The 23,602-nt window shown below is 31.1% G+C and overlaps 2 protein-coding genes across 2 annotated transcripts in view; both read right to left on the reverse strand.

Moving 5' to 3' along the window:
* The window catches only part of LOC107455673 (nose resistant to fluoxetine protein 6), a 93,719-nt gene that overhangs the window by 14,452 nt on the left and 55,665 nt on the right, over positions 1-23,602 (reverse strand). The window lies entirely within an intron of this gene.
* LOC122270580 (nose resistant to fluoxetine protein 6-like) lies at positions 2,559-20,851 on the reverse strand. Its single transcript, XM_087161112.1, has 7 exons — positions 20,505-20,851; positions 19,149-19,372; positions 13,167-13,281; positions 8,131-8,218; positions 6,730-6,836; positions 3,176-3,355; positions 2,559-2,728 (listed from the first exon to the last, which is right to left on the reverse strand). The coding sequence occupies exons 1-7, from the start codon at positions 20,605-20,607 to the stop codon at positions 2,691-2,693; spliced, it is 855 nt and encodes a 284-aa protein (XP_087017238.1). The 5' UTR covers positions 20,608-20,851; the 3' UTR covers positions 2,559-2,690.

Here is a 23,602-nt window from a genome sequence, read left to right on the forward strand (position 1 = left end):
AGGCTATCCTGGCTGCATTCGATATCACTGGAGAGTTTCTTTGTAAAATATTAAAATAATGTTTCGTTTTTCTTTGATCCAATGCTTATTTCCAGAACTTTTGAAACTCTCCTGTACACAAATGCAAGCTGTTTTTTAGTCACCACCTTTAATACGTATTTTTTATATCCTCATCAAATATGTTGATAAAAAAAATCACACATTCAGACTTGCAAAATCAGTTTTAAACGAGCATTAAGCAAAAATGTAAAATTCTGATCCATTTTGCAGAAAGTGATTTTTTAGCTAGTTTGAATAATTGGTTAATCTTGAGATTGTTTCTTATAATTGCCTCCATATCCTTTGAATTTTCTTAGGCAATTAAACAGGTTTTTATGTTTTTAACCTCGCTTCAACTTTCGCAGCGCTTTAGTTTTTTTTTTACTTCGCTTAAACATTAATCTTAGAGCGTCACATATTTATTTTTTTTATATTATGAACAACACCATATAAAATTTGTTTCTATATTTTGGACAACATTTTCGATAAGGACTTTTAACATATATACTAAAAAAAATATTGATTACTAATGAAATACTTTTTGATTTTACCTCCAAAGTTTGTGAGTAATAGATTCTATGAAATCTATTTTACCTCCGTTCTTATCCATTTTCTTCTTCATACTATATACCAGAAAAAATCCACTAAAAAGTACAAAATGTGTTCTTTTACAAAATATTACTTAACTAAAGAAATTCTAATTATTAACTGGAAAATAATTTATGCATTTTACTAAATATCTACCTTCAAAATCTTTTCTATAGTCTGCTTTCAAGGAACTCTCATACTTTCAGAAATTTTTCATACACTTAATAATAAAGAGAAACTGGTTTTAAGTTGCACGTTACGTTTAATATTACAAGAACCGAACACAAAATTCATTTCACATTTAGTTTAATGACAGTAAATGGTGTTATAAACCAAGTCTATTGCCATGAGAAAAAAGGAATAGAATAAAAGGACAAAAAAGAAGTATCCGAAAAACTTGGAAATGCCCTAAGTACCATATCTAGGCCCTGGCAACACCCAGGTGATGAAGATGCCAGTAATCATCACATTACTGGTTGTTCCTGAGTTACAATGCCGAATGAAGGGCGTTATTTGAAGTAACTGCCGAAAGAAGCAGACAGAGAATAACATCCGATCTGTCGTGTCAGCTATCAGCAGCAACAGGTATCACAGTTTTAAAGCAAACTGTGCATAAATATATATTCATTGGTTTATCGGATGTGTTTTGCTAACGGCAACTCACTGTTCGCAGCGATTCGTCCGGATTAGAGAACAAGCGATGTAGACATCGTCACGATGAGCTTGTGTTAAGTTTTCCGACGAGTACAGGCTTAGCTTGCAACCTGATTCGCATCGGACTCTTATATGAACTCCAGTAACCACAAAAATAACATCATTAAACCACACCGCTGCAGGATTCCTCGTGATGTGAATCCTCTTGGGGTGATGTGATCCCTCTTGGGGTGAAGTCATATTGGGGTCTAGAAGAGATCTGCAAGTTCAAATCGGAACCATGATAGGCCCAAATTTATCGGGATCTCATTCTCGAACAGCGTATATGCTTGTTTAGGGATTCCATGGCACATAATTTGTGTTTGAAGACAATGCCCGCTCTTACCGAGCAAACATCTTAAATGAATATCTTCAATCTGATAATATCATCCGTATGTGGAATGGTCAGCACTCTCACCTGACTTGAATCTGATTGTACGTATGAGGGGCATGCTTGGCTGAAAAGTTGCAGTTCATCAACCACCTCTATAAGTATACCAGATCTTCGAAGAGTGTTGTTTGCTGAATGAAGTAAACTTCCTCTAGATCAGATCGATATTTTGTTACTCAGCATGCTTAGATATTGTACGGGCTGTATTTTATCTCATGGGTGATATACAATGTTTTAACCATCATACTAACCATGCAATATTAAGTTTTTGTGACGGAGATATTTTTTATAATAGCTGCAGGACACAAAAATCTTAGTTTTTATGAACGGCATCATCCATTATCATCTTTCTTTTTCGTTATCTTTTGTTTATTAAATGAGTTTCATGAATTAGTCACATTTGTTTCGTTTCAGAACCTTTATTTTCCAGAGCAGTCATTATCCTTAATTTATGGACATAATTTAAAAATTTTTTTCATTCATATTTTTTTAAATTTTTAAGCTTGATAGTATGAAAAACATCATTTTGATTAATTTGAAGTAAATACATTACCTGATTACGATGAAGTTTTCCAAGCCTACACAAGCATTTTCAACTAAAATTGTCAGAGCATTAAAGATGAATGTAATGTTATAAACGGAAGCTGAAACAAAACAAAGACATTTTTCCGTATATCAGACATGTTCGTGATAATATATTTATACAAAAAAAGAAATTTACAAGACAGCAATTTCTACGAAGATAGCACAAAAAAAGCTATGAAGAATTTTACCTATGTTCATACGAATACATTTTTGAATAAAATAGTATAAATATGTTTAGAAATTGATTATGAGAAATTGCTACTACTACTCCTCCTCGGCTCTACAGTCCATGAAGGACCTTACTCTCTTTAACCACACAGCTCCAATGTTTCTGGTCCTTATAGCCTTTATCCTCCAATGTTTGATTTTTCGTTCTTTTTTTTCAGATGTCTTCCTACCTCGTAAAACCATCTTTTTCTGGAGCGTTTGACACTTAAAAGAAATTAGAGAAGTGATATTTTATTGCCATGAATACCCATTTTACGTTAGGTGTTTGCTTTTTGAAACTATCGATTCTTTTAAATCGATACAATGAGAGTTAGCAATAAAACATGAAGTCATAAATCGCATTTAAATCCCAAAAAATTAATTTTCTAATTCAGAACAACAAAAACTATTTTAGTAAAATTTTCAGAAAGGTTTATTATTCAGATGAGTTTTGAGTAAGTTTTACACTGTATCAATTATTAATTTCTTTGAATAAACTATTATAACTCATAACTTGAAATTTCTAGAGTGTAGATTTTTTTCCATGTCGCATAACTCATAAAATAGTTAATTGTTGTAATATTAAAGTTATCAAAACTTGTTTTGACAGAAGCCACAAGCGATTAAAATTTCTTCCAAAAAATTTTATCTTATTCATGCTTATGTACTTACTATATTTAAGTTCCTTCCACCGCTCTCTATATAGTGCGATATGAGTATTTATAACCATTATGGCTAAGAAGAAACGAATACCGTCAATACAGTCCAAGAAATGCTTTCCTTTCTTCGGTTCGAAAACTTTTGCTGAATTTGCAGGTAAGGAAAATGATTTCAAGCTTTTTCTCCAAAACGCTGAAAAATTTATGTTTTGTTATCTTACATATTCAAAAATACAAGGCACATAGTTATACAATACTCTAGAATACTGAAACATTTAAGCTATGTTATCTTACATATTCAAAAAGTACATGACACACTATAAATTATCCTGTCAAAAGAAACATAATTTTTTAAACAAAATACCGCAAAAAGAGGAATCAATGAAAAAAAAGGAGAACCACTCTTTGGTTTGCTAACTATATATCAGTTGTTGCTTGGGTGAACAAAAATGTTTTTGTGGAATTTAATAGTATTTAATTTTCGAAAACAAATACAGACTTATAATATTACACTGTTAGAGTTTTCATTACAAAAATTTATGGTAAAATAACCGGCAGCAGTCAGTCCATGCGATTAACCGTGAAGTTTACGGTATAAAACATTTTTTACCTTTACGGTTTTGAAACCACTAGCAACTAGTATGGTTGTGAAACCATAAACACAACATTATGCTGTTTTTAACCATTTACAACTAGCATGGTTTCAAAACTGTAAAATATTTTATATAACTAGACATAAAAGTTAGGCGTTTCGTTGTGTAATGGGCATTGGAGATTGCAGAACACCGGAAACTCTTCATGTGTTGAATGGAATAGATGGGCTTAGTTAGATAAAATTCTGGTTGTATAACCATATGAAGCGAAAGCAGTTAATAAACGGGCTTCTTTTACAGTTTGATTACCATCTTATTTGTGGTTATTTGACTGTTTTGTTTGAATATGGTAAAATAACAATTAAGTAAATTGTTATTTAATCAATTTTTTCGAAAAATTTCCAACAGTGCGCTATCTTGTATGCATTTTTTGAGCAACAACGGTGGTAACAATACGGTGGTAAAAATTACCCCTTTTTACGCCTGTTATAATTTATTCCACCTAATGGACATTTTATACATTTTATACGTAGATTGTTTCTTCTTTTTTTTGCAAATAATGTTCCTTCCTGTTACGTATTCAAAATTAATCTTATAAAAATTTGTCTCAGGCAATCCTTAAACAATACGAAACCCGTAAAGTGGAGAAGAGTACACTGCAATAAATATACACTCTATAACAAAAAAATCGACGCACCACCTGCCACTCACGCCTGCACACTGCCGAGCCATGGTGCATGGCTCGATCAGGCTGGAATGATGCCGACTGGGGACGTATTGTCTTTAGCGACCAATCCCGCTTCCAACTGTGTCCTGACCATATATGGCAACGTTACTTTTAAAAAGTAACAAGTAAAAGTACAAGTATTTTTAAAAAAAGTAACGAGTAAAAAGTAAAAAGTTCTTAGTTTAAAAAGTAACGAGTAAAAAGTACAAGTAAAAGTACAAGTACTAAACAAAAAAAGTAACGATTTAAAAGTACATTTCTAGGAAATCGAACCTAAAATTTTATTGAATAATATTCTTATGTTCTCTAATGTTTTTGCAAAATTGTTGTTATTTATTTAATTATTTTTAATTTTGAAAGTTATGGACATTTATTTATTTTTAAATCTGGAAGAATATTATAATATAGTTTTATAATATAATCGTATAATATAATTTTAATATCAAACTTTTTATGGATTTGCACGAAAAAGAAATTTTATCTATTTATTTTAATTTTTAGTTTATTTTTATTTATTTAAATTACCATTGATTTAAAATTGTTTTACTTTATAGAAACGCGTTTTAAAAGCACAAACATAAACAAAGCAAACATGGGATTTCAAAAAGCTTTGTGATCTTTGAGCTAGTAAAAAATAATTGAATGAGCAGTATAAGTTGAAACAGAACAGTCTACAATTTTATTTGTAACAATGGCTAATGCTGAAGTCATGCAAGAAAATCGTTTTCCGAACATTTCTGCCCAACGGAATAATTAAAATTTGTAAATGAATTTTAGTATCAGCGGCTAAATTAATAGTTTTCAAGAGTTAAAATAGTAATTATAATAGCTTTCAGTAGCACAAATAGTTCTGAAGTTCTTAGAGATTTGACTGGGCATTGTTTGACAAGGTCGGGCATAAACATAATTTTAGTAAAAAATGTACTAGGTAAAAATGTATTTAGTAAAAAAATGTATTAAAACAAAAATTGTATTATTAGTGAGTTCAAACAGAAAATTGAAAAACGTAATAACAAAATCCAAAATTTTTTATTTAAAATTTGTTAAAAAAATGCATAAAACTCGAAAATGAATGAAAATAACTTGCTAATTAATATTTTTATTCATTTTGCAAAATAATTGCATTTCCAAAACATTTTGTTTTTTTGTCTTTTTTTTCAAAAAGCTTACCGAGTTTTAGAAAAAAGTAACGATTTCATTCGACATTTCCGTTACAAATACTTGTACTTTTTCCCTAAAAAAGTAACGAAAGTACAAGTAAAAGTACTAAATTTAAAAAGTAACGAAGTACAAGTAAAAGTACGTACTTTTTACTTGTACCGGCGGTACAAGTAACGAAAGTAAAAGTACTGCCATATATGGTCCTGACGATCATCGAAGACGTGTTTGGAGACGCACAGGGCAGAGAGGAGATCCTGCCTTCACTATTGCACGCCACATCGGCCCTCAACAAGGCATTATGGTCTGGGGTGCCATTTCCTTTGACAGCCGAAGCCCTTTGGTCGTCATTAGAGGTACACTTACTGCACGGCGGTACGTCGACGACATCCTAAGACCTGCTTTGCTACCGTTCCTTTTGCAGCACCCTGGGCTGGTTTTTCAGCAGGACAATGCCAGACCACATATGGCACGTGTTGCTACGAACTGTCTGCAAGCTTGCCAAACTCTTCCTTGGCCTGCCAGATCACCAGATCTCTCTCCCATCGAGCATGTCTGGGATATGATGGGAAGGAGATTGCATCTGGCACGGAATGTTGATGACCTCGCTCGACAATTGGATCGAATTTTGCAGGAAATACCGCAAGAGACCATCCGGGAGATTTATGGGTCTATGCCACGCCGTGTGGCAGCTTGTATCCAGGCTAGAGACGGGTCAACACCTTATTGAACTTGTTATTGTAACTCTGCAATAAATTATTCAATTGTTCTGAAATTTTAATCATTTACTATTCTGTACATTGTCTTCCTATCCACCAATTTTTGTTTCAATCAGACAATTCCTTCTTGGAGCGTCGATTTTTTTGTTACAGAGTGTATTTTTACACGTACTATGCATGTCTTTTGTTAACAAACTTTAATAATTTTTTTAAACAAATAAAGCGTAAAAAATATAATTAAAAGTCATTATAATTTGTGAATTTATTGATTTCAAGTGGTGTGCAAGAATGGAATATAGTACAATCTAACGAAATATATTTTAAATAATTTGAAGAAACGATAATAAAATAAAAATAAAAGCATGTTTACACTCTTTAGTTGGTGTGGAATATTTGGATACAGCCATTCTGTTTTTGTCATGTGAATCCAAAGCAGTTCCCAAAATGCAAGTACCAAATAATGCCATCAAAATGCACCTTAAATAATGAAAAATAACAAACTTATAGAAGTGTAACAGTTCTATAATAAAGGGAAAAGAGTATTGTTACTATACGCTTGTGAATAGTGCATTAAAATTTGTTTATTCTGTGTTTAAATATAGTGTTATAGCAGATTTAATTACTTGAAGTAATTTTTGGATTAGAGGTTTCCGCTATCATTTTCATTTCGTAAAAAACAGTAAATTTTTACTATGTTTTGTTCTGCAATTTTAGAAAAGAAGAAAAAAATAGAGATTTAACAACTAAAACAGAATTTTGGTTGCTTTAGAAAATATTTTTTCTAATGCGAATTAGAATCGAAAGAGTTTTGTCCACAACTATACATAAATAACTAAAAAAATATATAAATGGTGAAAGTGCTTTTCCGTTCTATTCAATTTTTTATAGTAGTTTTGGCTTTAGTTTTCTGTCACTGAAAATTATATTTTTCATGTAATTGTATTTTTCATGTAAATTGCATTTTTCAACTCTTGGAGGGTATTATAGTGTGTTTCATCTATTTTTTTTTATTCATTATTTTTTTAAATCTGAAGTAACACAAAATTATTGATCTGCTGGTATGATCACTGTGGAATAAAATGCTGAAACGCAGAAGTCCTATGGTCATTTTAAATAAATGGAAAACCAAATGCAAGTGAAAGAATCAAGAATAAAATTTAATCAATAATATTTTTTCAAAAAAAAAAACCCCCATTCGCTTTGTTATTTTTTAATGAGCATTCAAAGACTGCGGAAAGATATCGAATAAATTTTTATTTATAAAAAAATTATAAAAGAAACACAGTTAAGATGAACAATTGGTAGCTTATAAGACTTATTTTTTTAAATACGTATATGGTCACATACTTATTAAAAGTAATCTAATATACTTAATGTCGTGAAACTTAACGCACCACAACAGAAAGTTATTTCAAATGCAATCGTTTTAGAATCGAATGAATACAAAGAGTAATAACGCATAAGTTAATGCGTGAAAGGTTTAGCGAAACTACATATGGAACATTACATTGAAATTAAGGATATTAATACCTCTACCCAAGCCATGAGGCCCATCAGACAAAAATAGCCGTGACGAGGAACCCCGCACGGCGCGAGGGCACAAGGCAATTCGCGGACCCAAAGCACAAGATCCCGAAATTATAGGCATTAATAATTACGACAATTATTAATGCCGTGTTACGACATTAAGAAAATCGTCTAAGAATTTCTATAATAATAATGCGTATAATATAATGGAAAAATATTATTTTGTTTACGAGGTACAACTTACAGCGCAATGATACCAGAAGTAGTCCACTCTCTTGGTTGATCTGTTTGACAGTCTGACACCACAATATTTGAAGTCCAGGGTTCCGTGACTAGAACATACATAAATATGAATTTACTACTATATTCTGCACGCTGCTAAGTTCAATGTTTATCTAAAACTAAAGTTATACAGCATAATGCAATATTATTGATATTTAAAACTCGTGAACAATATTTTGAGTATTGAGTATAGTGAAGTGCGGCGTGCTCTCTCCTTTCGCTTATAGCACTGCATTTCAATAGGTAAGGCTTAATAGAGCCTAACAAGATTTATTTGAGCTCTCAACAATATTGTCTTAACTCTTTCCCTCTCGCTCCCTTCGAAATCACGGGGTGAGCTTTTGTCTCTATTTCTCGTGCCCGGGGTATTTCCGGGCCAGACTGTTCAAAAGTAAACCACCAAAAAGGTTTAAATATATCCCTCTCTTGTACTCAGAATTTTTTTCATTTATTATTTTGCATACTAGACGGCTACTCCAAACTATTTTTAATGTAACTCGAGATAGTTTATTAACATTGTGACAGTCAGAGCAATGCTCGGACTGTTATTTCTCCGATTGAGTCACAGTAGATCTGTTTCCGAATCTATTTTATAGAGTATTGTTCTAAGTAGTTTTAGGGCAGGAAAAGCTCGCTCATGGTCTGGTTAATGGGGAGTATGGTCTAGAGGTGGATGATTACTATCATTTGTCCTTTTTTCTATTTATGATAGCGTAATGTGCGTATGCGTCATAGGGTCTATCATTAAAGATGAATCCTAAACCGTCACCAATAGCCCATTAGTGTACCTCTAATGTGACGTTATAGCAATCCAGGGCTAAAGAGAATAGAAGGGCAAGTTCACTCCGCTCTGAGAGCTGAAGCTACGATTTCCCTCCTCATGATGTCACTGTGTCCACAGATCTCGGAGATCGCAAGCAAAGATATGATAACTTTGCATCTTTCTCTTTGTAAAAATAAGTTATACTTTTTCTGGTTATTAGCCTTCAAACTTTACGTAATTAACACATTATTTCCGTTCATAAACATAGTTTAAAAAAAACTTTCTTGGTTATTATATTTAAAAAAATACCATTTTAAACTTATAAAAATCTTTTGCTAGTTGGTGAAAATGACACGATAAATACTTTATTTTAAAAAGTTCAGTTTTAACTTTAAATATTAAGAAAAATGAAGGCATATATCAACACTTTTTTTATCTACATATTCTTTTATAACGACAAGTTAAGTTAAATTTAGAATCCCTGATTTTAAAATATGTCGTTAATAGCAATTTGTTCTTACTTAATCATTAGGAAACATCGACCTTAAACGCTAATTACTGAAACAAAATAATAATTTAGGTTCATAATGACATTAGAAATTTTACAATTGTTTATAGACATTTAAATTTACGATGATATAATTTATAGATATTTAAATTGAAGAGAATATAATTTTTAAAAAAAAACATAAATATTTAGAATAACTACATTAAAAAATGTGTTATGAAATTAGGAGAATTTCAACTATGTACTATATATTTTATTTATACTTTTTATTTACATTTTAATTTTCTTTGACTTTATCCATTTTTTAATTCTTTTCACCTGCCTTTCTTTATGAAGTAACGAGGCGGTTTCTATTTGGATAATGAATTTTTATAAAAGTTCTTTACGACAGAATAAACGTATTGCTGTTTTATATTAAGTGTGTCATTTCGGAATCCATTCTTTACATAGTTGTTCATTTACTTTAGGGAACACGCGGAAAATTATATTTTTTCCTTTTGTTTTTTCTATCAAAATTTTTCCAAGTTGCAATCGCGCAAACTGGCATTTCGATAATAGTTTTAAATTCTTGTAAATTCCCTGCAAAAACTGAGGAAAGTCATTATAGCAAATAACAAATGTCTTAGAATATCTCGCAAAAAGAAATGATCCAATATTAGTTAGAGCTAGTAAAGCCAAACGCTCCGTTCTTGAAGTAAAAGTGCGAGCCTTGCGCCAAAGTGACGTCACTAGAGTGACGTCGGAGGATCGGCGCGGCGAGAGATACTGGCGAGAGAGAGGCGAGAGAAGGAGTGAACCAGCCCTTCTATTCTCTTTAGCCCTGATAGCAATCATATTAAACTGAGCAATTGTGACTAAGGAGATAGGGCCCATGTCAAGTTGTGAAATAACCCAGATTCGAGTCCAAATGATTGATGTCTGAAACGAATTCTGCTCACGGCTCGCACCGACCACAGTGCTGGCGTAAAATATTCTCAGCGGTAAATGGATCATGGGTTAGAATTTCCAAGCTGTCTGGCTAACCGTGGGAGGTTTTCATGGTTTTCCTTCATGTGGCGCAAATGCAGATTACTTCCATTAAAATGCCCTCCACGAAGGTTAGTTTGTCCTAGCTTGATCTAAGAGATCCTTTGTCTTTAGGGTCAGGTTTGAAATTACAAGGCTAAAGACATTGATATATGCTACAGTCAGACTATAGTCGTAAACTCAGAATTGGATCAGCCCTTCAACACTAGTTATGAAATAAAAACAAACCAAATTAACATTGTTAAAATTCTATAGTCATAATCGTTGTTTATAAACGGATTCATATGCAATGCATTTTCCTAAACGCGGTTTTTTAGTCATATACAATTTTCAAATACGCATTACAAACTACAGTCAGACCTCTATTTAACGAACTTCCCTTTTACGAATTTCTCTATTTTGAGAATTTTTTCGAGAAACCAAGAACATTTTGGAAATTTCTTCGTGAAATTACTTCCAAATAGCGAAGTGAATTTTCTATTTAACGAACTTTTCTTTGAGATCCACTTTCCCTATTTCAATAAAATTTCAGAGCATTTTGAACATGTTAACTCATTTTATGAGGGAAATGCCCTTGAATAGATTTTTGAAGCCTCTTAACTTTTAGAGAAAGCAGTTAGATCCCTTTCCCTATATCTTTGCATATCAAACGAAAAACTCAGACAAATTTAACGGATTTTATCAGTAGCAATTAAACTTGTTGTAATGCATGTTTAATATTAATTTTATAATAAATGCAGATATAATTTTATGCATAAATTTAGTTTCTTTTAGTTTAAAATGTATGTATCATGATAGTGTAACACTGTATAATGTTTTGCTCTATTCTTGCTTTCCATGCAGATTTCTTTTATGGTTAAGATTTTTAAAATGTATAGTAGATAATACTTTGCAACATAAAGGTGTATTAATTGCTATTTTAATTATGTCTAGTTTATGGATTTAAAAACTGTTTTGTGTCGTTTAAGTATTTCAAAAGGTGACTTTCTATTTAGCGAATTTTCTATGTAACGGACCTACTATCGGGATTAAGAGACTTCGTTAAATAGAGGTCCGACTGTATGTCCATTGTTTAAATAAGTATTTTGCGCTTAAACTCATTTTTTGAAACCCACATTATAAGTTATGCTTAGTTTTTGAAACATGTAGTTTGAACCATACCCAAACAATAAAGTTCATCAACGATATTCCACGATGCACGGGGGAAATGAACAAATCTTTTGCATATATAGTTGCATCACAATTACCACTACATGGCGAAAATCTGAAAACGTCGCACACATATTCGCAGTTATCTAGCGATTGAGTAGAATTTGATGAAATTTCACCTGAACAATAATATCTTCTCGCTAAAATTTTCGCGGATTGTTTCCTTATATGCTATACTCTGCATCAAAATGAGTGTCTGATTTCGCAACTTGTTTTAAAGAAGCAAAACAAAATAATCTTAGAAAATTTCTCATTAAGGATTTCTCCATTAATCGAAATTGCACTTCTGTTGATATTTTTCCTCTACCGAGCAATAGGCAGTTATTGGACAACAAAAAACGTCATTTTTATGCAAGATGAAATGCGTCTAAACAATCAAAACTCAGATTCGTTCGCCAAATTCATTATTGTGATGTGATTTATACCACTCATAGCAGAAGAATAACTTGGGTCCTCATCAGAACAATACTCACGAATCTTTTGGCTAAATAAGGATTCATTTTTCCGAAATTAGTTTTATGTAGAATTGTCGGTCTCACCCTATATTTTACAGCTGCTTAACAACCGATATCGAACCTACATAGAATTTTCAGTTTCACTCGACATTTTATATTTATTATTTCGTCAATAAAGTCCCTATATAAGCTATTCTAGGACAATATTTTATATTATATAACCATCGTTGAACGGTCGGCCAAATTTCGGTTTTACGACTACTAATGTTCAACCCCGTTTCTTGTAATTTTGAGACCAATCCTGAAGAAAAGGGAACTTCTGGGTCAAGTATTCGTCGAAATTTGCCTTGGTGGAAGAGTTTTTTTAAGGAATTAACTCGTATTTGCGTTACATTGAGAGGAAAACTACGAAATTCTCACAAGGTTAGCCTGGCGGCAAGGGGACTCTAAAACATGATCCTTTTACCACCGAGAACATTTTATGTCCTCGGAATGAAAATTAACCAAAGGCATTGAGTTGCAAAAGTCGATAAAAAAACAGACTCCGTAGGCTATCATTTTTTTAATGGATAAAAAATTTACAAGTGAAATAATGACTGATGAAGTTCTTAAATTTTGAATATAACTGAAATTTCACATTTCTATACATTTTTAGTTATTAGACAAGCGTTAAGTATATGATTGTTAATTGTCAGGTGTTTTATAATTATTGCATAAATTCTAAGTATAACTATAGGTAAATTGTAGTTAATTGCAGAAAAGTTGTAAATAATTAAGAAAAGTCTTACAATTTATCTAATAATTATATAAAGCCTAACGATTAATAATATAGTAAGTATAACTAAAGATAAGTTGTATGTAATTATATGTAAGTTGCAGTTACATAATTGTTCGATATCGTGTAACTGTTACATAAGTTTTAAGTATTTTTATATAGGTCGCGATAATTTGCAAGTTAATTTCATCTTTAAACTATAATTAAAACAAAGAAATGTATTTCAATGCCCACATAATATAAGAAGAAAACTGTTTTATACCTTTTGAGACTAGATTATGAATGTCCTGATCACTGCAAGAAGATGGTAAACAAGATCCAAAAAATAAACGGAAATGCGCTACAAAACCTCGTTTTTCTCTCATAAATTCAGATATCTATAACAGATTGGAATAATTAGTATTTCTGAAACAGAAATAAGTGGGGTAAATAGGGCATAATAGGAATTATAAGTTAAAAATGCAGAAATTTACTATTTTTCAACTTCATACTTCTGCTCATAAATAGTTGCACAACACTACAAAAACATGAACGAAACGATACTTTCTTTCCAAATTATTGTTCCATCTGTTAACTCCATTTAGAGACTTCTCTGCTCTATCTAACCATCTTGTTCCAGGTCTTCCTCTTTTTCTTTTTCCTTCTGGAGTTTAGAAGGTCATCTTTTAACTGAATTTTCATCGCTATATTGAAGTATATGTCCCATTAACCTTATTTGAGAGACCTTGATCATTTTTACTATGTTAGGCTCTTTGTATTTTGATTGTAATTCATGGTTGCAACGAATTCTCCAGGCTCCGTATTCTCTTACTGCACCAAAAAATTTTCTTAATATTTTCCTCTCGAAAGTCATCAATTCTTTGTTAATTTCCCAGCATTCACTGTCATACAAAGCTATTGATCTCACTATTGTCTCGTATAACTGCATTTTTGTTTCACAACTTGCGTATTTTGATTTGAACTGGTTTCTCAATTCATGTTAACATCTGCTAGCCATGTTGATTTTATTTTTGATTTCCACTTACGTTTCGATATTATTATTTACTATTGTGCTTAAATATTTAAATTGAGATACGACTTGTTCTAATTCATATTCATTATATTGCAGTGATTGCAGATTTGTGTGAAATTAAAGGCTTGTTATTTTATTATATTTTATAAATTAACGTATATAACTGAATTGCTTTTGTAATGGAAATAAATTCACTAAACGTTTTCAGTCCCTTAACTTTAGAACACCAGCTGTTCCCTGTTTTAATTACGTCACACCGAATTCTATAAAGTTACCGATCACTTGCTACATCCCAGAAGACAAACGAATATCCTTTTCAAATATCCTAAGTGGATAGCTTACGGATATCCGAGATTGTACCCAATAAGAAGAGATCATTTAAGAGAAACGTCACACACACTTACGCTATTTAATTTTCTTTCAAGTAAAATAAAACGTGATAAGTTCAATATAACTACAAATGTAAAGATTTTTTTCACTCACTGTAATACGACTTAAAATAATGAATAGTAAATTATTTCACGCGCACGGAATAAAGTTTTGAAGACCGTAAAATTAACGTAAGTAATTCTTCAAAAAATAATATTCTTAATACTTCTCTCTAGAAATTAAGGAAAAAAACAATAAAAAACACAGTGAAAACTCATCGAGAGTGATCTCTCTCTGTTCCTCAGTAAAATGGTCGATAATGGAGGTTGGTCATTTTTAGGGGTTAACTCCATTGACTTAAAAATGTAATTGAAGGTACATGATTTTTCGCAAATGATTTTAATTCTCGCTAGTTTCAATTTTTTTGGTGCCGAAATACCACTAAGTTGGAGTCATGAAAACCAGATCTATTAATCAAATGCAGCGTTAATAAAAATGATATAATTATGATAAAAAACAAATTTACCAATTATGAATGATTAAAATATTTTGAATAAATAAACAATTATAATTTTTGTTTAAGTTTCCAGCAGGGCTCGAAAAAACCCAGAAATTTTACCCGTCCCCGAGGACGGCTTGTCCAACAATGTACCCGCCCTCCTTTGAAACTAACCCGTCACTTCTAAATAAATAAAAATATAATTTCTCTTATTTATTACAAACATTTACATAAATTGCACAATGAATTAGTAGTTACTAGGATTACAAATACTAGGATTACATTATGCAGTAATACGCATTACATTATATAGTATATACTAGGTTACTAATAGTAACCTAGTATTTCCTTTATGAAATAATTTAAATGACAAGGGTCAAGTTATCTGGAATGTCAATTTATCCGAGGGTACTGCGTTTTTGAAATGAATCAAATATGACCTTTGCCAGTTCCACAATCAAGCCAATGATTTACAGAGGTTTCTGCATAGAAATCTGAAAGGGGTTTTCCATTTAGGTAGATGTTCATAACTGAGCTAAGCGCTTCTTGTTTAAGACCAGTACGTAATGTGTCTTTTTGTAAGTTCATTGCTAAAAAGCCTCTTTCAACCGCTGCAGTACTCCCAGACAGAGAAAACATCAATTCCACCATGAGCAGTATGTTGCTGTATTTCTAGATTAGAGGGTCATTTTAGAAGTGAGGCGCTAGACTCTTGTAAGATAACAAAAATTGGAAATGTATCACGAACATTAACGGGAAAATGGCCGTCTGCGCGGACGTCGGATTCTAGAAATTTATTGTCCGCGGGGAATTTTTGATCGCCGAGGACGGGCGGACGGGCTGTTTTTCGAGCCCTGAGTTTCCATTTAATTATATATCATAAAAATTAGTTAGCTTCAAAAGACGAGAAGAGGTTTGTTTGTTTGAGATGCTTACATTTTTCCTAAAATATTTTTTTCTTTTTAAATTTAACGTTCAACTCTAAAAATAAATCATTGATAGCATCGTCGTTAGTGCACTCTGACTGTAACATGAGGTTGCAGATCTCTTTCAGAGATCCTTACAAAGAGATGCTATTTTGTTTTGATATTTTTTCGTCTTTTCTTATTTGACCTGATCTGCATTTGGTGCAGAGCCTTGGTCGCTGGAAGAGGTTTTGATTGTCTCTTCTAAAGGTTTTCTTCAACACGAAGTCTATGAAAAAAAGTGGTAGCAAATAAAGAAGATCGTTACACAGAAGCGGGCTTTCCTGAAGGTTTCACTGCAATAATAAGAGTGAATTGTAACAATAAGAGCAATGTTTATTGAAATTTTCAAATTTAATCAACCACTGATGCGACTGCTTTACAGTCCCAACTTTTCTGTTATAACGATTGTGTTTCCAGCAGACGAACGATTTTTCACTGTCGTTCTCGTAGCTTTAACAACTCTTAAATAGCAGATCCTTTGACTGACATTGTAAACAAGGCATAAAATAATAGATATAACTAAAAGATATATTTGACGCCCGGTGGCTGAGCGGTAGCGCTTCGCTCTGTCGTGCCACAGGTCCCTGGTTCGATCCTCGGGCAGGCCAAAGGTTGACTCAGCCTTTCATCCCTTCAGTGGGTCGATAAATGAGTACCAAGCATGCTTGGGAACTAAACACTAGGGGTTCCGCGTTCGGTTGACCGCCAGACCGGAACATCTGCTCCTGCACCCCAGAGCCCAAGGTCAAGAAAACTGAGATGGGCACAGTTGGCCTTGGCCCTCATGGGCTGTCGCGCCGCTGAGTTTAGTTTAGTAAAAGATATATTACTTCGCAGCAAAATTTTTATTTCTATAAAAGTACAGCACTAGTATATAAAATAAATACTTAATGCATAACTAACTATTTACTTAAACTATTATTTAAGACTATCTAACAAAATGAGTATAAGCAAATACTTAACGATAACTAAATAATCATTTAAGACTACTTAAATTATTACTTGAGACAACCAAACAAGAAAAAATAATACAGATGATTATTTCGTCGTCAATTTGGTTAGAGATATACCAGCATTTTTGATGAGACGTAAGAGAAATAAATATGTAGATTTGGAACAAAAATATTTCATAATTATCAAACAGGACAAAAGAAATATGTGCGTGTGTTCCAGATAACAATTGCTCGCAAGACATCATTAAAAATGAAGGAAAAAAATCACATGCAAATTATATGCAAATGTGTCATTTATTTTAATATACTCTGTTTAGATTGAAATAATGGCAGACATCTGCTCTCACATAGGAAAAAGATTTTTTTTTCTTTTGTGCCTTTGAGTAGCAGATGTGTATGCATATAGTGCAGCCTATCCTTTTCCGCGAAAACGGTATTGTTTGAAGATAACTATTGTTACAAAAATTATTATTGTAACAAAAAAGATTATTGTTTCAAGTCAGTTATTGTTTTAAAGATAATTATTACTGAAATAAAGATAATTATTGTTTGAAGGCCTTTATTACTTTAAAGATAATTATTTCTGTAATAAATATAATACACTGGTGGACAAAATTAAGAGATGGAAGACATTTTCCCAAATATCTCAAAAAATACTCAATATAAATAAATGAAATTTGGTATGGATATAGCTTATTCCATGATAATAAAGTATGCAAAGCAAAAATGAAAGTGCCATTCACTGGCAAGACCTATTGCCAATAAATCCAATGTAGTCTGAACTTAAGGATAAAAGATGACAATAAAAGTGAGGCTTGTACAGTGTGTGTTGCCTCTAGTATGGCGTATGGTCACCCCTGACAGACAGACAGCATGCACAATGAGTATGCATGCTGTTAATAAGGGAGTTAAGGAGGACTTGTGGAAGACCCTCCCATTCTTCCACCAGAGCAATTTTTAACTCCAGAATGGTTCTGGGGGGAGGTTGGCGCATCGCAATAGCTCTCCCAACAGCATCCTAAGCATGTTCAATAGGATTCAGATCAGGGGATTTGGCTGGCCAATCCATTCGTTGAATATCCTCGCTTTCCAGATACTCATCAACCATGAGAGCCCAATATGGTCGCGCATTGTCGTTCATAAAAATGAACTCAAGGCCAACAGCGCCCCTGAAAAGACGCACATAGGGTTCAGGACCTCCTGCCTGTGACTCTGGGCATTCACGGAACCATTGGCAAACACATGGAGCGGTGTGTGGGTATCTTGCATGTGCGAATGAATGTGCGAAAATGCTTTCCATCTCTTAATTTTGTCCACCAGTGTATTTTCAATGAAACTTATTGTAAGATAACTATTGTAATTCAAATAATTAATGCATAATTATTTTTATTATGAAAAACTTACCCATTCCAGTGGGTTCCCAAGCGGTATTTTAAAAAGTGCATGAAGAGAATTATTTTTATTACGAATATTCATTGTCCATATTTTTTTATTCTGACTTTTACCATTCAAATTAATGAATTTTTTATACTGTGAAATCTTTTTTCCTAATAACAAAAAGAATCCTGATTACGAAGTGAAGAAAACATAACATAATATAATTCGGAAAAATTGTTTTTTACGTATTTAAAAAAATTTTTTTTTTCAAACACAAACTCCTAATTAATGCAGGGATAAGCATCGTGTTGTTCAATAATCCATTTTGATATTGTTTAATATAGGAGGTGGAGCTTTTAACATTATTTATTACATAAAATGCAATAATATTCTGTGTATCGGAAATATAAAAAAATATATTCGATTAAATACGTGATGAATATGCAAGTTATCTAAATTAAAGAACATTGTGAATCCATGTTTTAACAGTCACATATGGCAGGGATTACAGAATACCATTCAATTTAAAAGTCATTTTATCTAATGACTAGGCAGAGAATAAATCTAAGTTTTACTTATAATGCTTAAAAATAACGTTGCATTTAATTCAAAAGTGACTTTTTTCAGAAAATCACTTGGTACGTTCCTCCGCCAAGCTACCCAGTTGTTATACAAATAATTATTGCTTTTAAAGATATTGTTTTAAATATAATTATTGTTTCAAGGATAATTTAAAGACAACTGTTATTAGAAAGATAATTTTTGTAACAGAAATGAGTACTGTTTAAAAGCTGATTACTGCTGAAAACAAGATAATTATTGTTTGAACATAACTATTGTTACAAAAATAATTATTGTAACAAAAAATATAATTGCTTAAAGGGAGTAATTGTTTTAAAGATGATTATTACTAAAATAAAGATAATTATTGTTTGAAGACAATTATTGCTTTAAAGATAGTTATTTCTGTAATAAAGATAATAATATTTCTAATGAAACTCATTGTAAGATAACTATTGTAATTTAAATAATCAATGTATAATTATTTTTACTAAGAAAAACTTACCCATTCCGGTGGGCTCCCATAAGCATCTAAGTAGGATTCTCCACTCGTTGTTTTTCCATTGGGGGGCTGGACCAGAGGAATTTTAAATCCTATCATACAAAACTTTCCTTGGAAATTTTCGGATTCGGAATTATATCTCACTTGCAAACATTCGTCAAAATTTCCAAAGTCTGTCATTGTACCAGTCATTAGGCCGCTAGGAATTCTACCAGTTGCATCTACCACTATCAGGTACAAAAGTTAAATAATAGTTTAAAAAACTATGTTTTTTAAGTAGATTAATGCGGAAAAAATAACTTTATATTGAATAAATGATTCCAAGAAACTGAAGCGGTTAGATAATGCTTAACTAAAAAACTTCATTAGCTTTAAAATTATACAAATTGAAAAAATAACAGTCGTTCTTCACCCTCTTTCCATACTACATGGTAAAATATTTTACCCTGACTTGTTCTCTCAGCTACTGTGGTTTTTCTTGATTTGTTTCTCTCCTTTATTTTTCCATTTTTCATTGGCAACTTTGAGATTTACATTCCAAATCACTTTTGTTTGAAAATGGTCGCCTATTTTTGAGCGTTCGAGACAAGTCGTCTGCATTTTCCCAATTTGTATATTTTTGATTCGAATAAAGTTTTTAACTTTATTCGAATGGTCAATTAATAACTTTATATTATTTTTACGTAAAACGAAAAACGAGGGTTGCATCAGCATAAAAAACATAAGAAAGGAAGTTTTTCGGTTTTTATAAGTGTTTGTTACGTTTTAAATCTGGCAAAAATAAAATTATTTTTTCCTTGGGCAGTTCCAAAATGTTGAAGCACTGAACAGATCTAAACTATAAGCTAAAATTTTAATAATTAAGTTTAAATTTAATTCACAATGAAGATTCGTAAGAATCAATGAAGATTCGAAGAAGAGTAAATTATGAAATTTTACAGCCATTCTTTCATGTTAGAAGAATAAGCATAAATTATTTAATAAGTTTTCTATATATATCTTTTAAAAAAAATATTTTTTCCAATCAAATCTGCCATTTTAAGCATTTATGATATTAATTAAGTCAATGTAAATTTTATTTTTGAATAGCTTGCATGCTCTAAATTTTTATACTCTTAATTCCAATTGTTTAAATCAAACAATTACTCTACTATATCTTTAAGAAATGGTAGCAATAGATAAGTCACATTTTAATGTTCGAAAGATATTTAGAAAAAGCTTGCTTGAAAAATGTAGGTTTTAAATTTATTTGATTTTATTATTCTAACAGTAAGCATTAAAATATCTTTATTTTAACACTTAACGCTTTGAATTGAGAATACATATATATTTGCATAGAGAACAAGAACATATGCTTACTTTTGATCGCCCAAGGCTCCCACATTTTTATTCCTTCAAAATACAATAATAAACTATTAACGCATGACTCATTGATATTTCTAAATGTTAATGAAGAATTCATAGACGGTTGTATTCATTCTGCAATTGTATTCATTGACCACAAAGCTTTTTTCATAAACTTTTCCCAAGTAATTTCCTTATCACCATCCTCACCAAATTTCTGATTAATTTCGATTGAATTAGCTGCTATCAAAACACATAACAAAATCAATAAAAGAACATTCCTCATAGTTTTAATGCACTTATGAACGAAACGATATTCAAAGAAATGAATTTATGACTGCGTTTAGACTTGAGACACTACTGAGCTCAAAAGACATTAGACCACATAAAAAAAAGAGGATTAAAAAGCCATAAAGCAATTACAACATTTAGTATTATTCTCCGAATAAACTTCTTGATTCTCTAATTTTTAGTGATGGTATCGATATAAGAACCTTCATTAAATCTATATGAGAACGTTACAATTCATTGCAATTATAAGAAGATGTAAGGCTATTGAGTAATTTGTTTTTTCCTTAATCAACTTGAAAATAATAACAAAGTATCAAGAACATATATTTTCCTCATTCCTTTAAAACCATTGTTTTTACTGACTTAACAACTGAATCAAACTCTTATTTTTCATCAGGGTGAATAAATATAATAAACGATGTGCAAAGTTTCCTTTAAGAAATGTTTGAATTTGAAATTTATTGATTGCTTTTCGAAATGGCTTTTTAAAGTATTGTCGTCATTGTTACAATAAGACCCTGGTTGTAATCAATAGACTGATTGTAATCAATAGACGTATTGGTCACTCCAGTTTTTCCCAGGTGCATGTACTTAAATCTGAACCTGCACTTAATTGTTCTCTATGTAGTGTTGATATTACTATTAAACATATTTTAGCCAGCTGCGAACGATTCAAACATTTGAGGAACAAAATTTTTGTCAGCTTTTATCCATCACCTTTTAAGGTTTTTCAAGACTATAGGACTTTATTCTTTACTTTAAGAAAAAATTTATCAGTTTGACCTAGATTTTAACCTAGTGACTGGCGCAGTATAGTCATTTCTGGCTCTTGTGCTAATGGGCCAACCAACCGACAAGCTACAATAAAAGTTCGATATGGACTGTCTTCGATGTGAAGAAAAATTTAGTTTAGTATATAAATAACGACAAACTTCAGTTTCTAAAGGTGGAATTTCATCGTAATAAAATTAAATAAATTGCAGAGTTAAATAATGAAAACTTTATAAGCAGAAAGAAAATTGAATTGCATTTCTCTTTTCTTTCTTTTTTTTGTTGTCAAAAACGTCACAACTATTTTTTGTACAATTTTTACCAGGTCAAACTATAAAAAATGAAAAAGAATTATAGAGATTATTTTTGCTTACTATTTTTGAGGCTTTGATCTTTGATTTAAGGTTAAATCTTTGTTTTTCATTTTTATCTACTTATTTTCATGTTCTTAATAAATTTTTGATGAGAGAGTCATTCAACACAATTATATCACATAGAAAATAAAAATGTCTCCTTATTGGATAAGGAGAAATAGGACTTGATTATTTTCAGATGTTAGTTTCTAAAGGTTTTATTTTTAATGTAAATCTATGGATTTTTTTATAGTTTTATTTGCGGTTCTGAGCAATTTAAAACTACACATCTGTCTATTTTCAGATTGTTTAACACGTCATTTTATAGTTGCTTAAAGTAATGAAAACCAATTGTGGAACGTTAAAAGGTTTTTATTTTTACGTAAATTATGCAAAGCAAATATATTAATTAAAAACCATAAAACAGACACTAAACTGCTTTTTGAAGAATGCAAATTACAGAACTGTGTTGGTATAATTTTTTTTCAGAAAAAAAAATGAAAAACGAGTCAAAAATATTGCATGTTTTGATCTTAAATTGTGATTGGATGGCAACCTTTCATTTTGCATGATTTAAAAAATATTCCCGAATAGAGTAAATATCTACCACCAGTAAGTGAAAATTAAGGAAAAAGGATTAAAAGAATACTTATAACCCGTTTAACCCATCCTATTATCACTAACCCATTAAGCAGTTGGGTTCGGTTGAACCGAGAAAAGCTTTCCAACTCCCATTGACTAAAATATAAATAATTTCTCGAAACAGGCTTAAAATCCTAATTGGATTTTTTTCAATAGTCTATCAAGTCTGGTTAACAGGCTTGTAATATGAATAACTTTTGATCTATGGATCGCAATTTACTTACTGAGAGGATTTAAATGGTTTGAGAGGGACATCTTCTGCCGCCGCTAATGCTAATTTAGGATTCAAGAAATAATTTTGAAACATTTTTAAAAACGCATGCATCTTTTTCATCACTTAATAATTAAATAGTATTTTGTCGAATTTCTTGTGAAACATTTTATAAATATTTTAAAAACTTTTTTTAAAAATTTTCCTTTTCATGAATTTAAGAATTTCGAGCTTTTTATATTATCATTAATTAGCTTTTAATAAAATTCTTCCAAATTTATTTTTTTCTCAGAATTTTTTGATATTAGTATTTAACAAAGGAAAAAAAAGAAAAAAAAAGAACAATTCAATGTATAAAAATGCATATTTTTCTATTCGATTATTTTTTAAAAGATACAAACTTGTAAAGTTCTTAAAGGCAAATTTAAATAAAGTATATAAAATATACTATTCCAAATTTCATTGAGATATGATTTTAAATTTGAACAAAGTGATAAAAAAATTTATCGAGAAAAAAATAATTCGAAATTCATTTATAACTAAAAGTAAAATTTTTTATCTCTTTATTCTAATTCAGATACTACTAACAGAATGTTCTCTCCATTTTAAGAGGCGCTAATAACGCTATTCTTTGAAAATAAATACGAAAAGTCAAATACATAAAAGGGATAACATTTTCTTGTTGTCAAAGTTTCAAAATCAGGCACGAAAGCTCATATTCTTAGAACATACACATTTTTTTATATATAGTTGTATGTCCCTGAAAAAGTGAAAAGTAATCTACGAAATTCAGACAAGTCAAAAATGTGAGCCTCCTAAAATTTTAGCATGTTATCTATGTAACA

The sequence above is a fragment of the Parasteatoda tepidariorum genome, chromosome 1 (genome assembly GCF_982258835.1).
Source record: "Parasteatoda tepidariorum strain Cologne lab strain chromosome 1, Ptep-v5.0, whole genome shotgun sequence".
Taxonomy (NCBI): domain Eukaryota; kingdom Metazoa; phylum Arthropoda; class Arachnida; order Araneae; family Theridiidae; genus Parasteatoda; species Parasteatoda tepidariorum.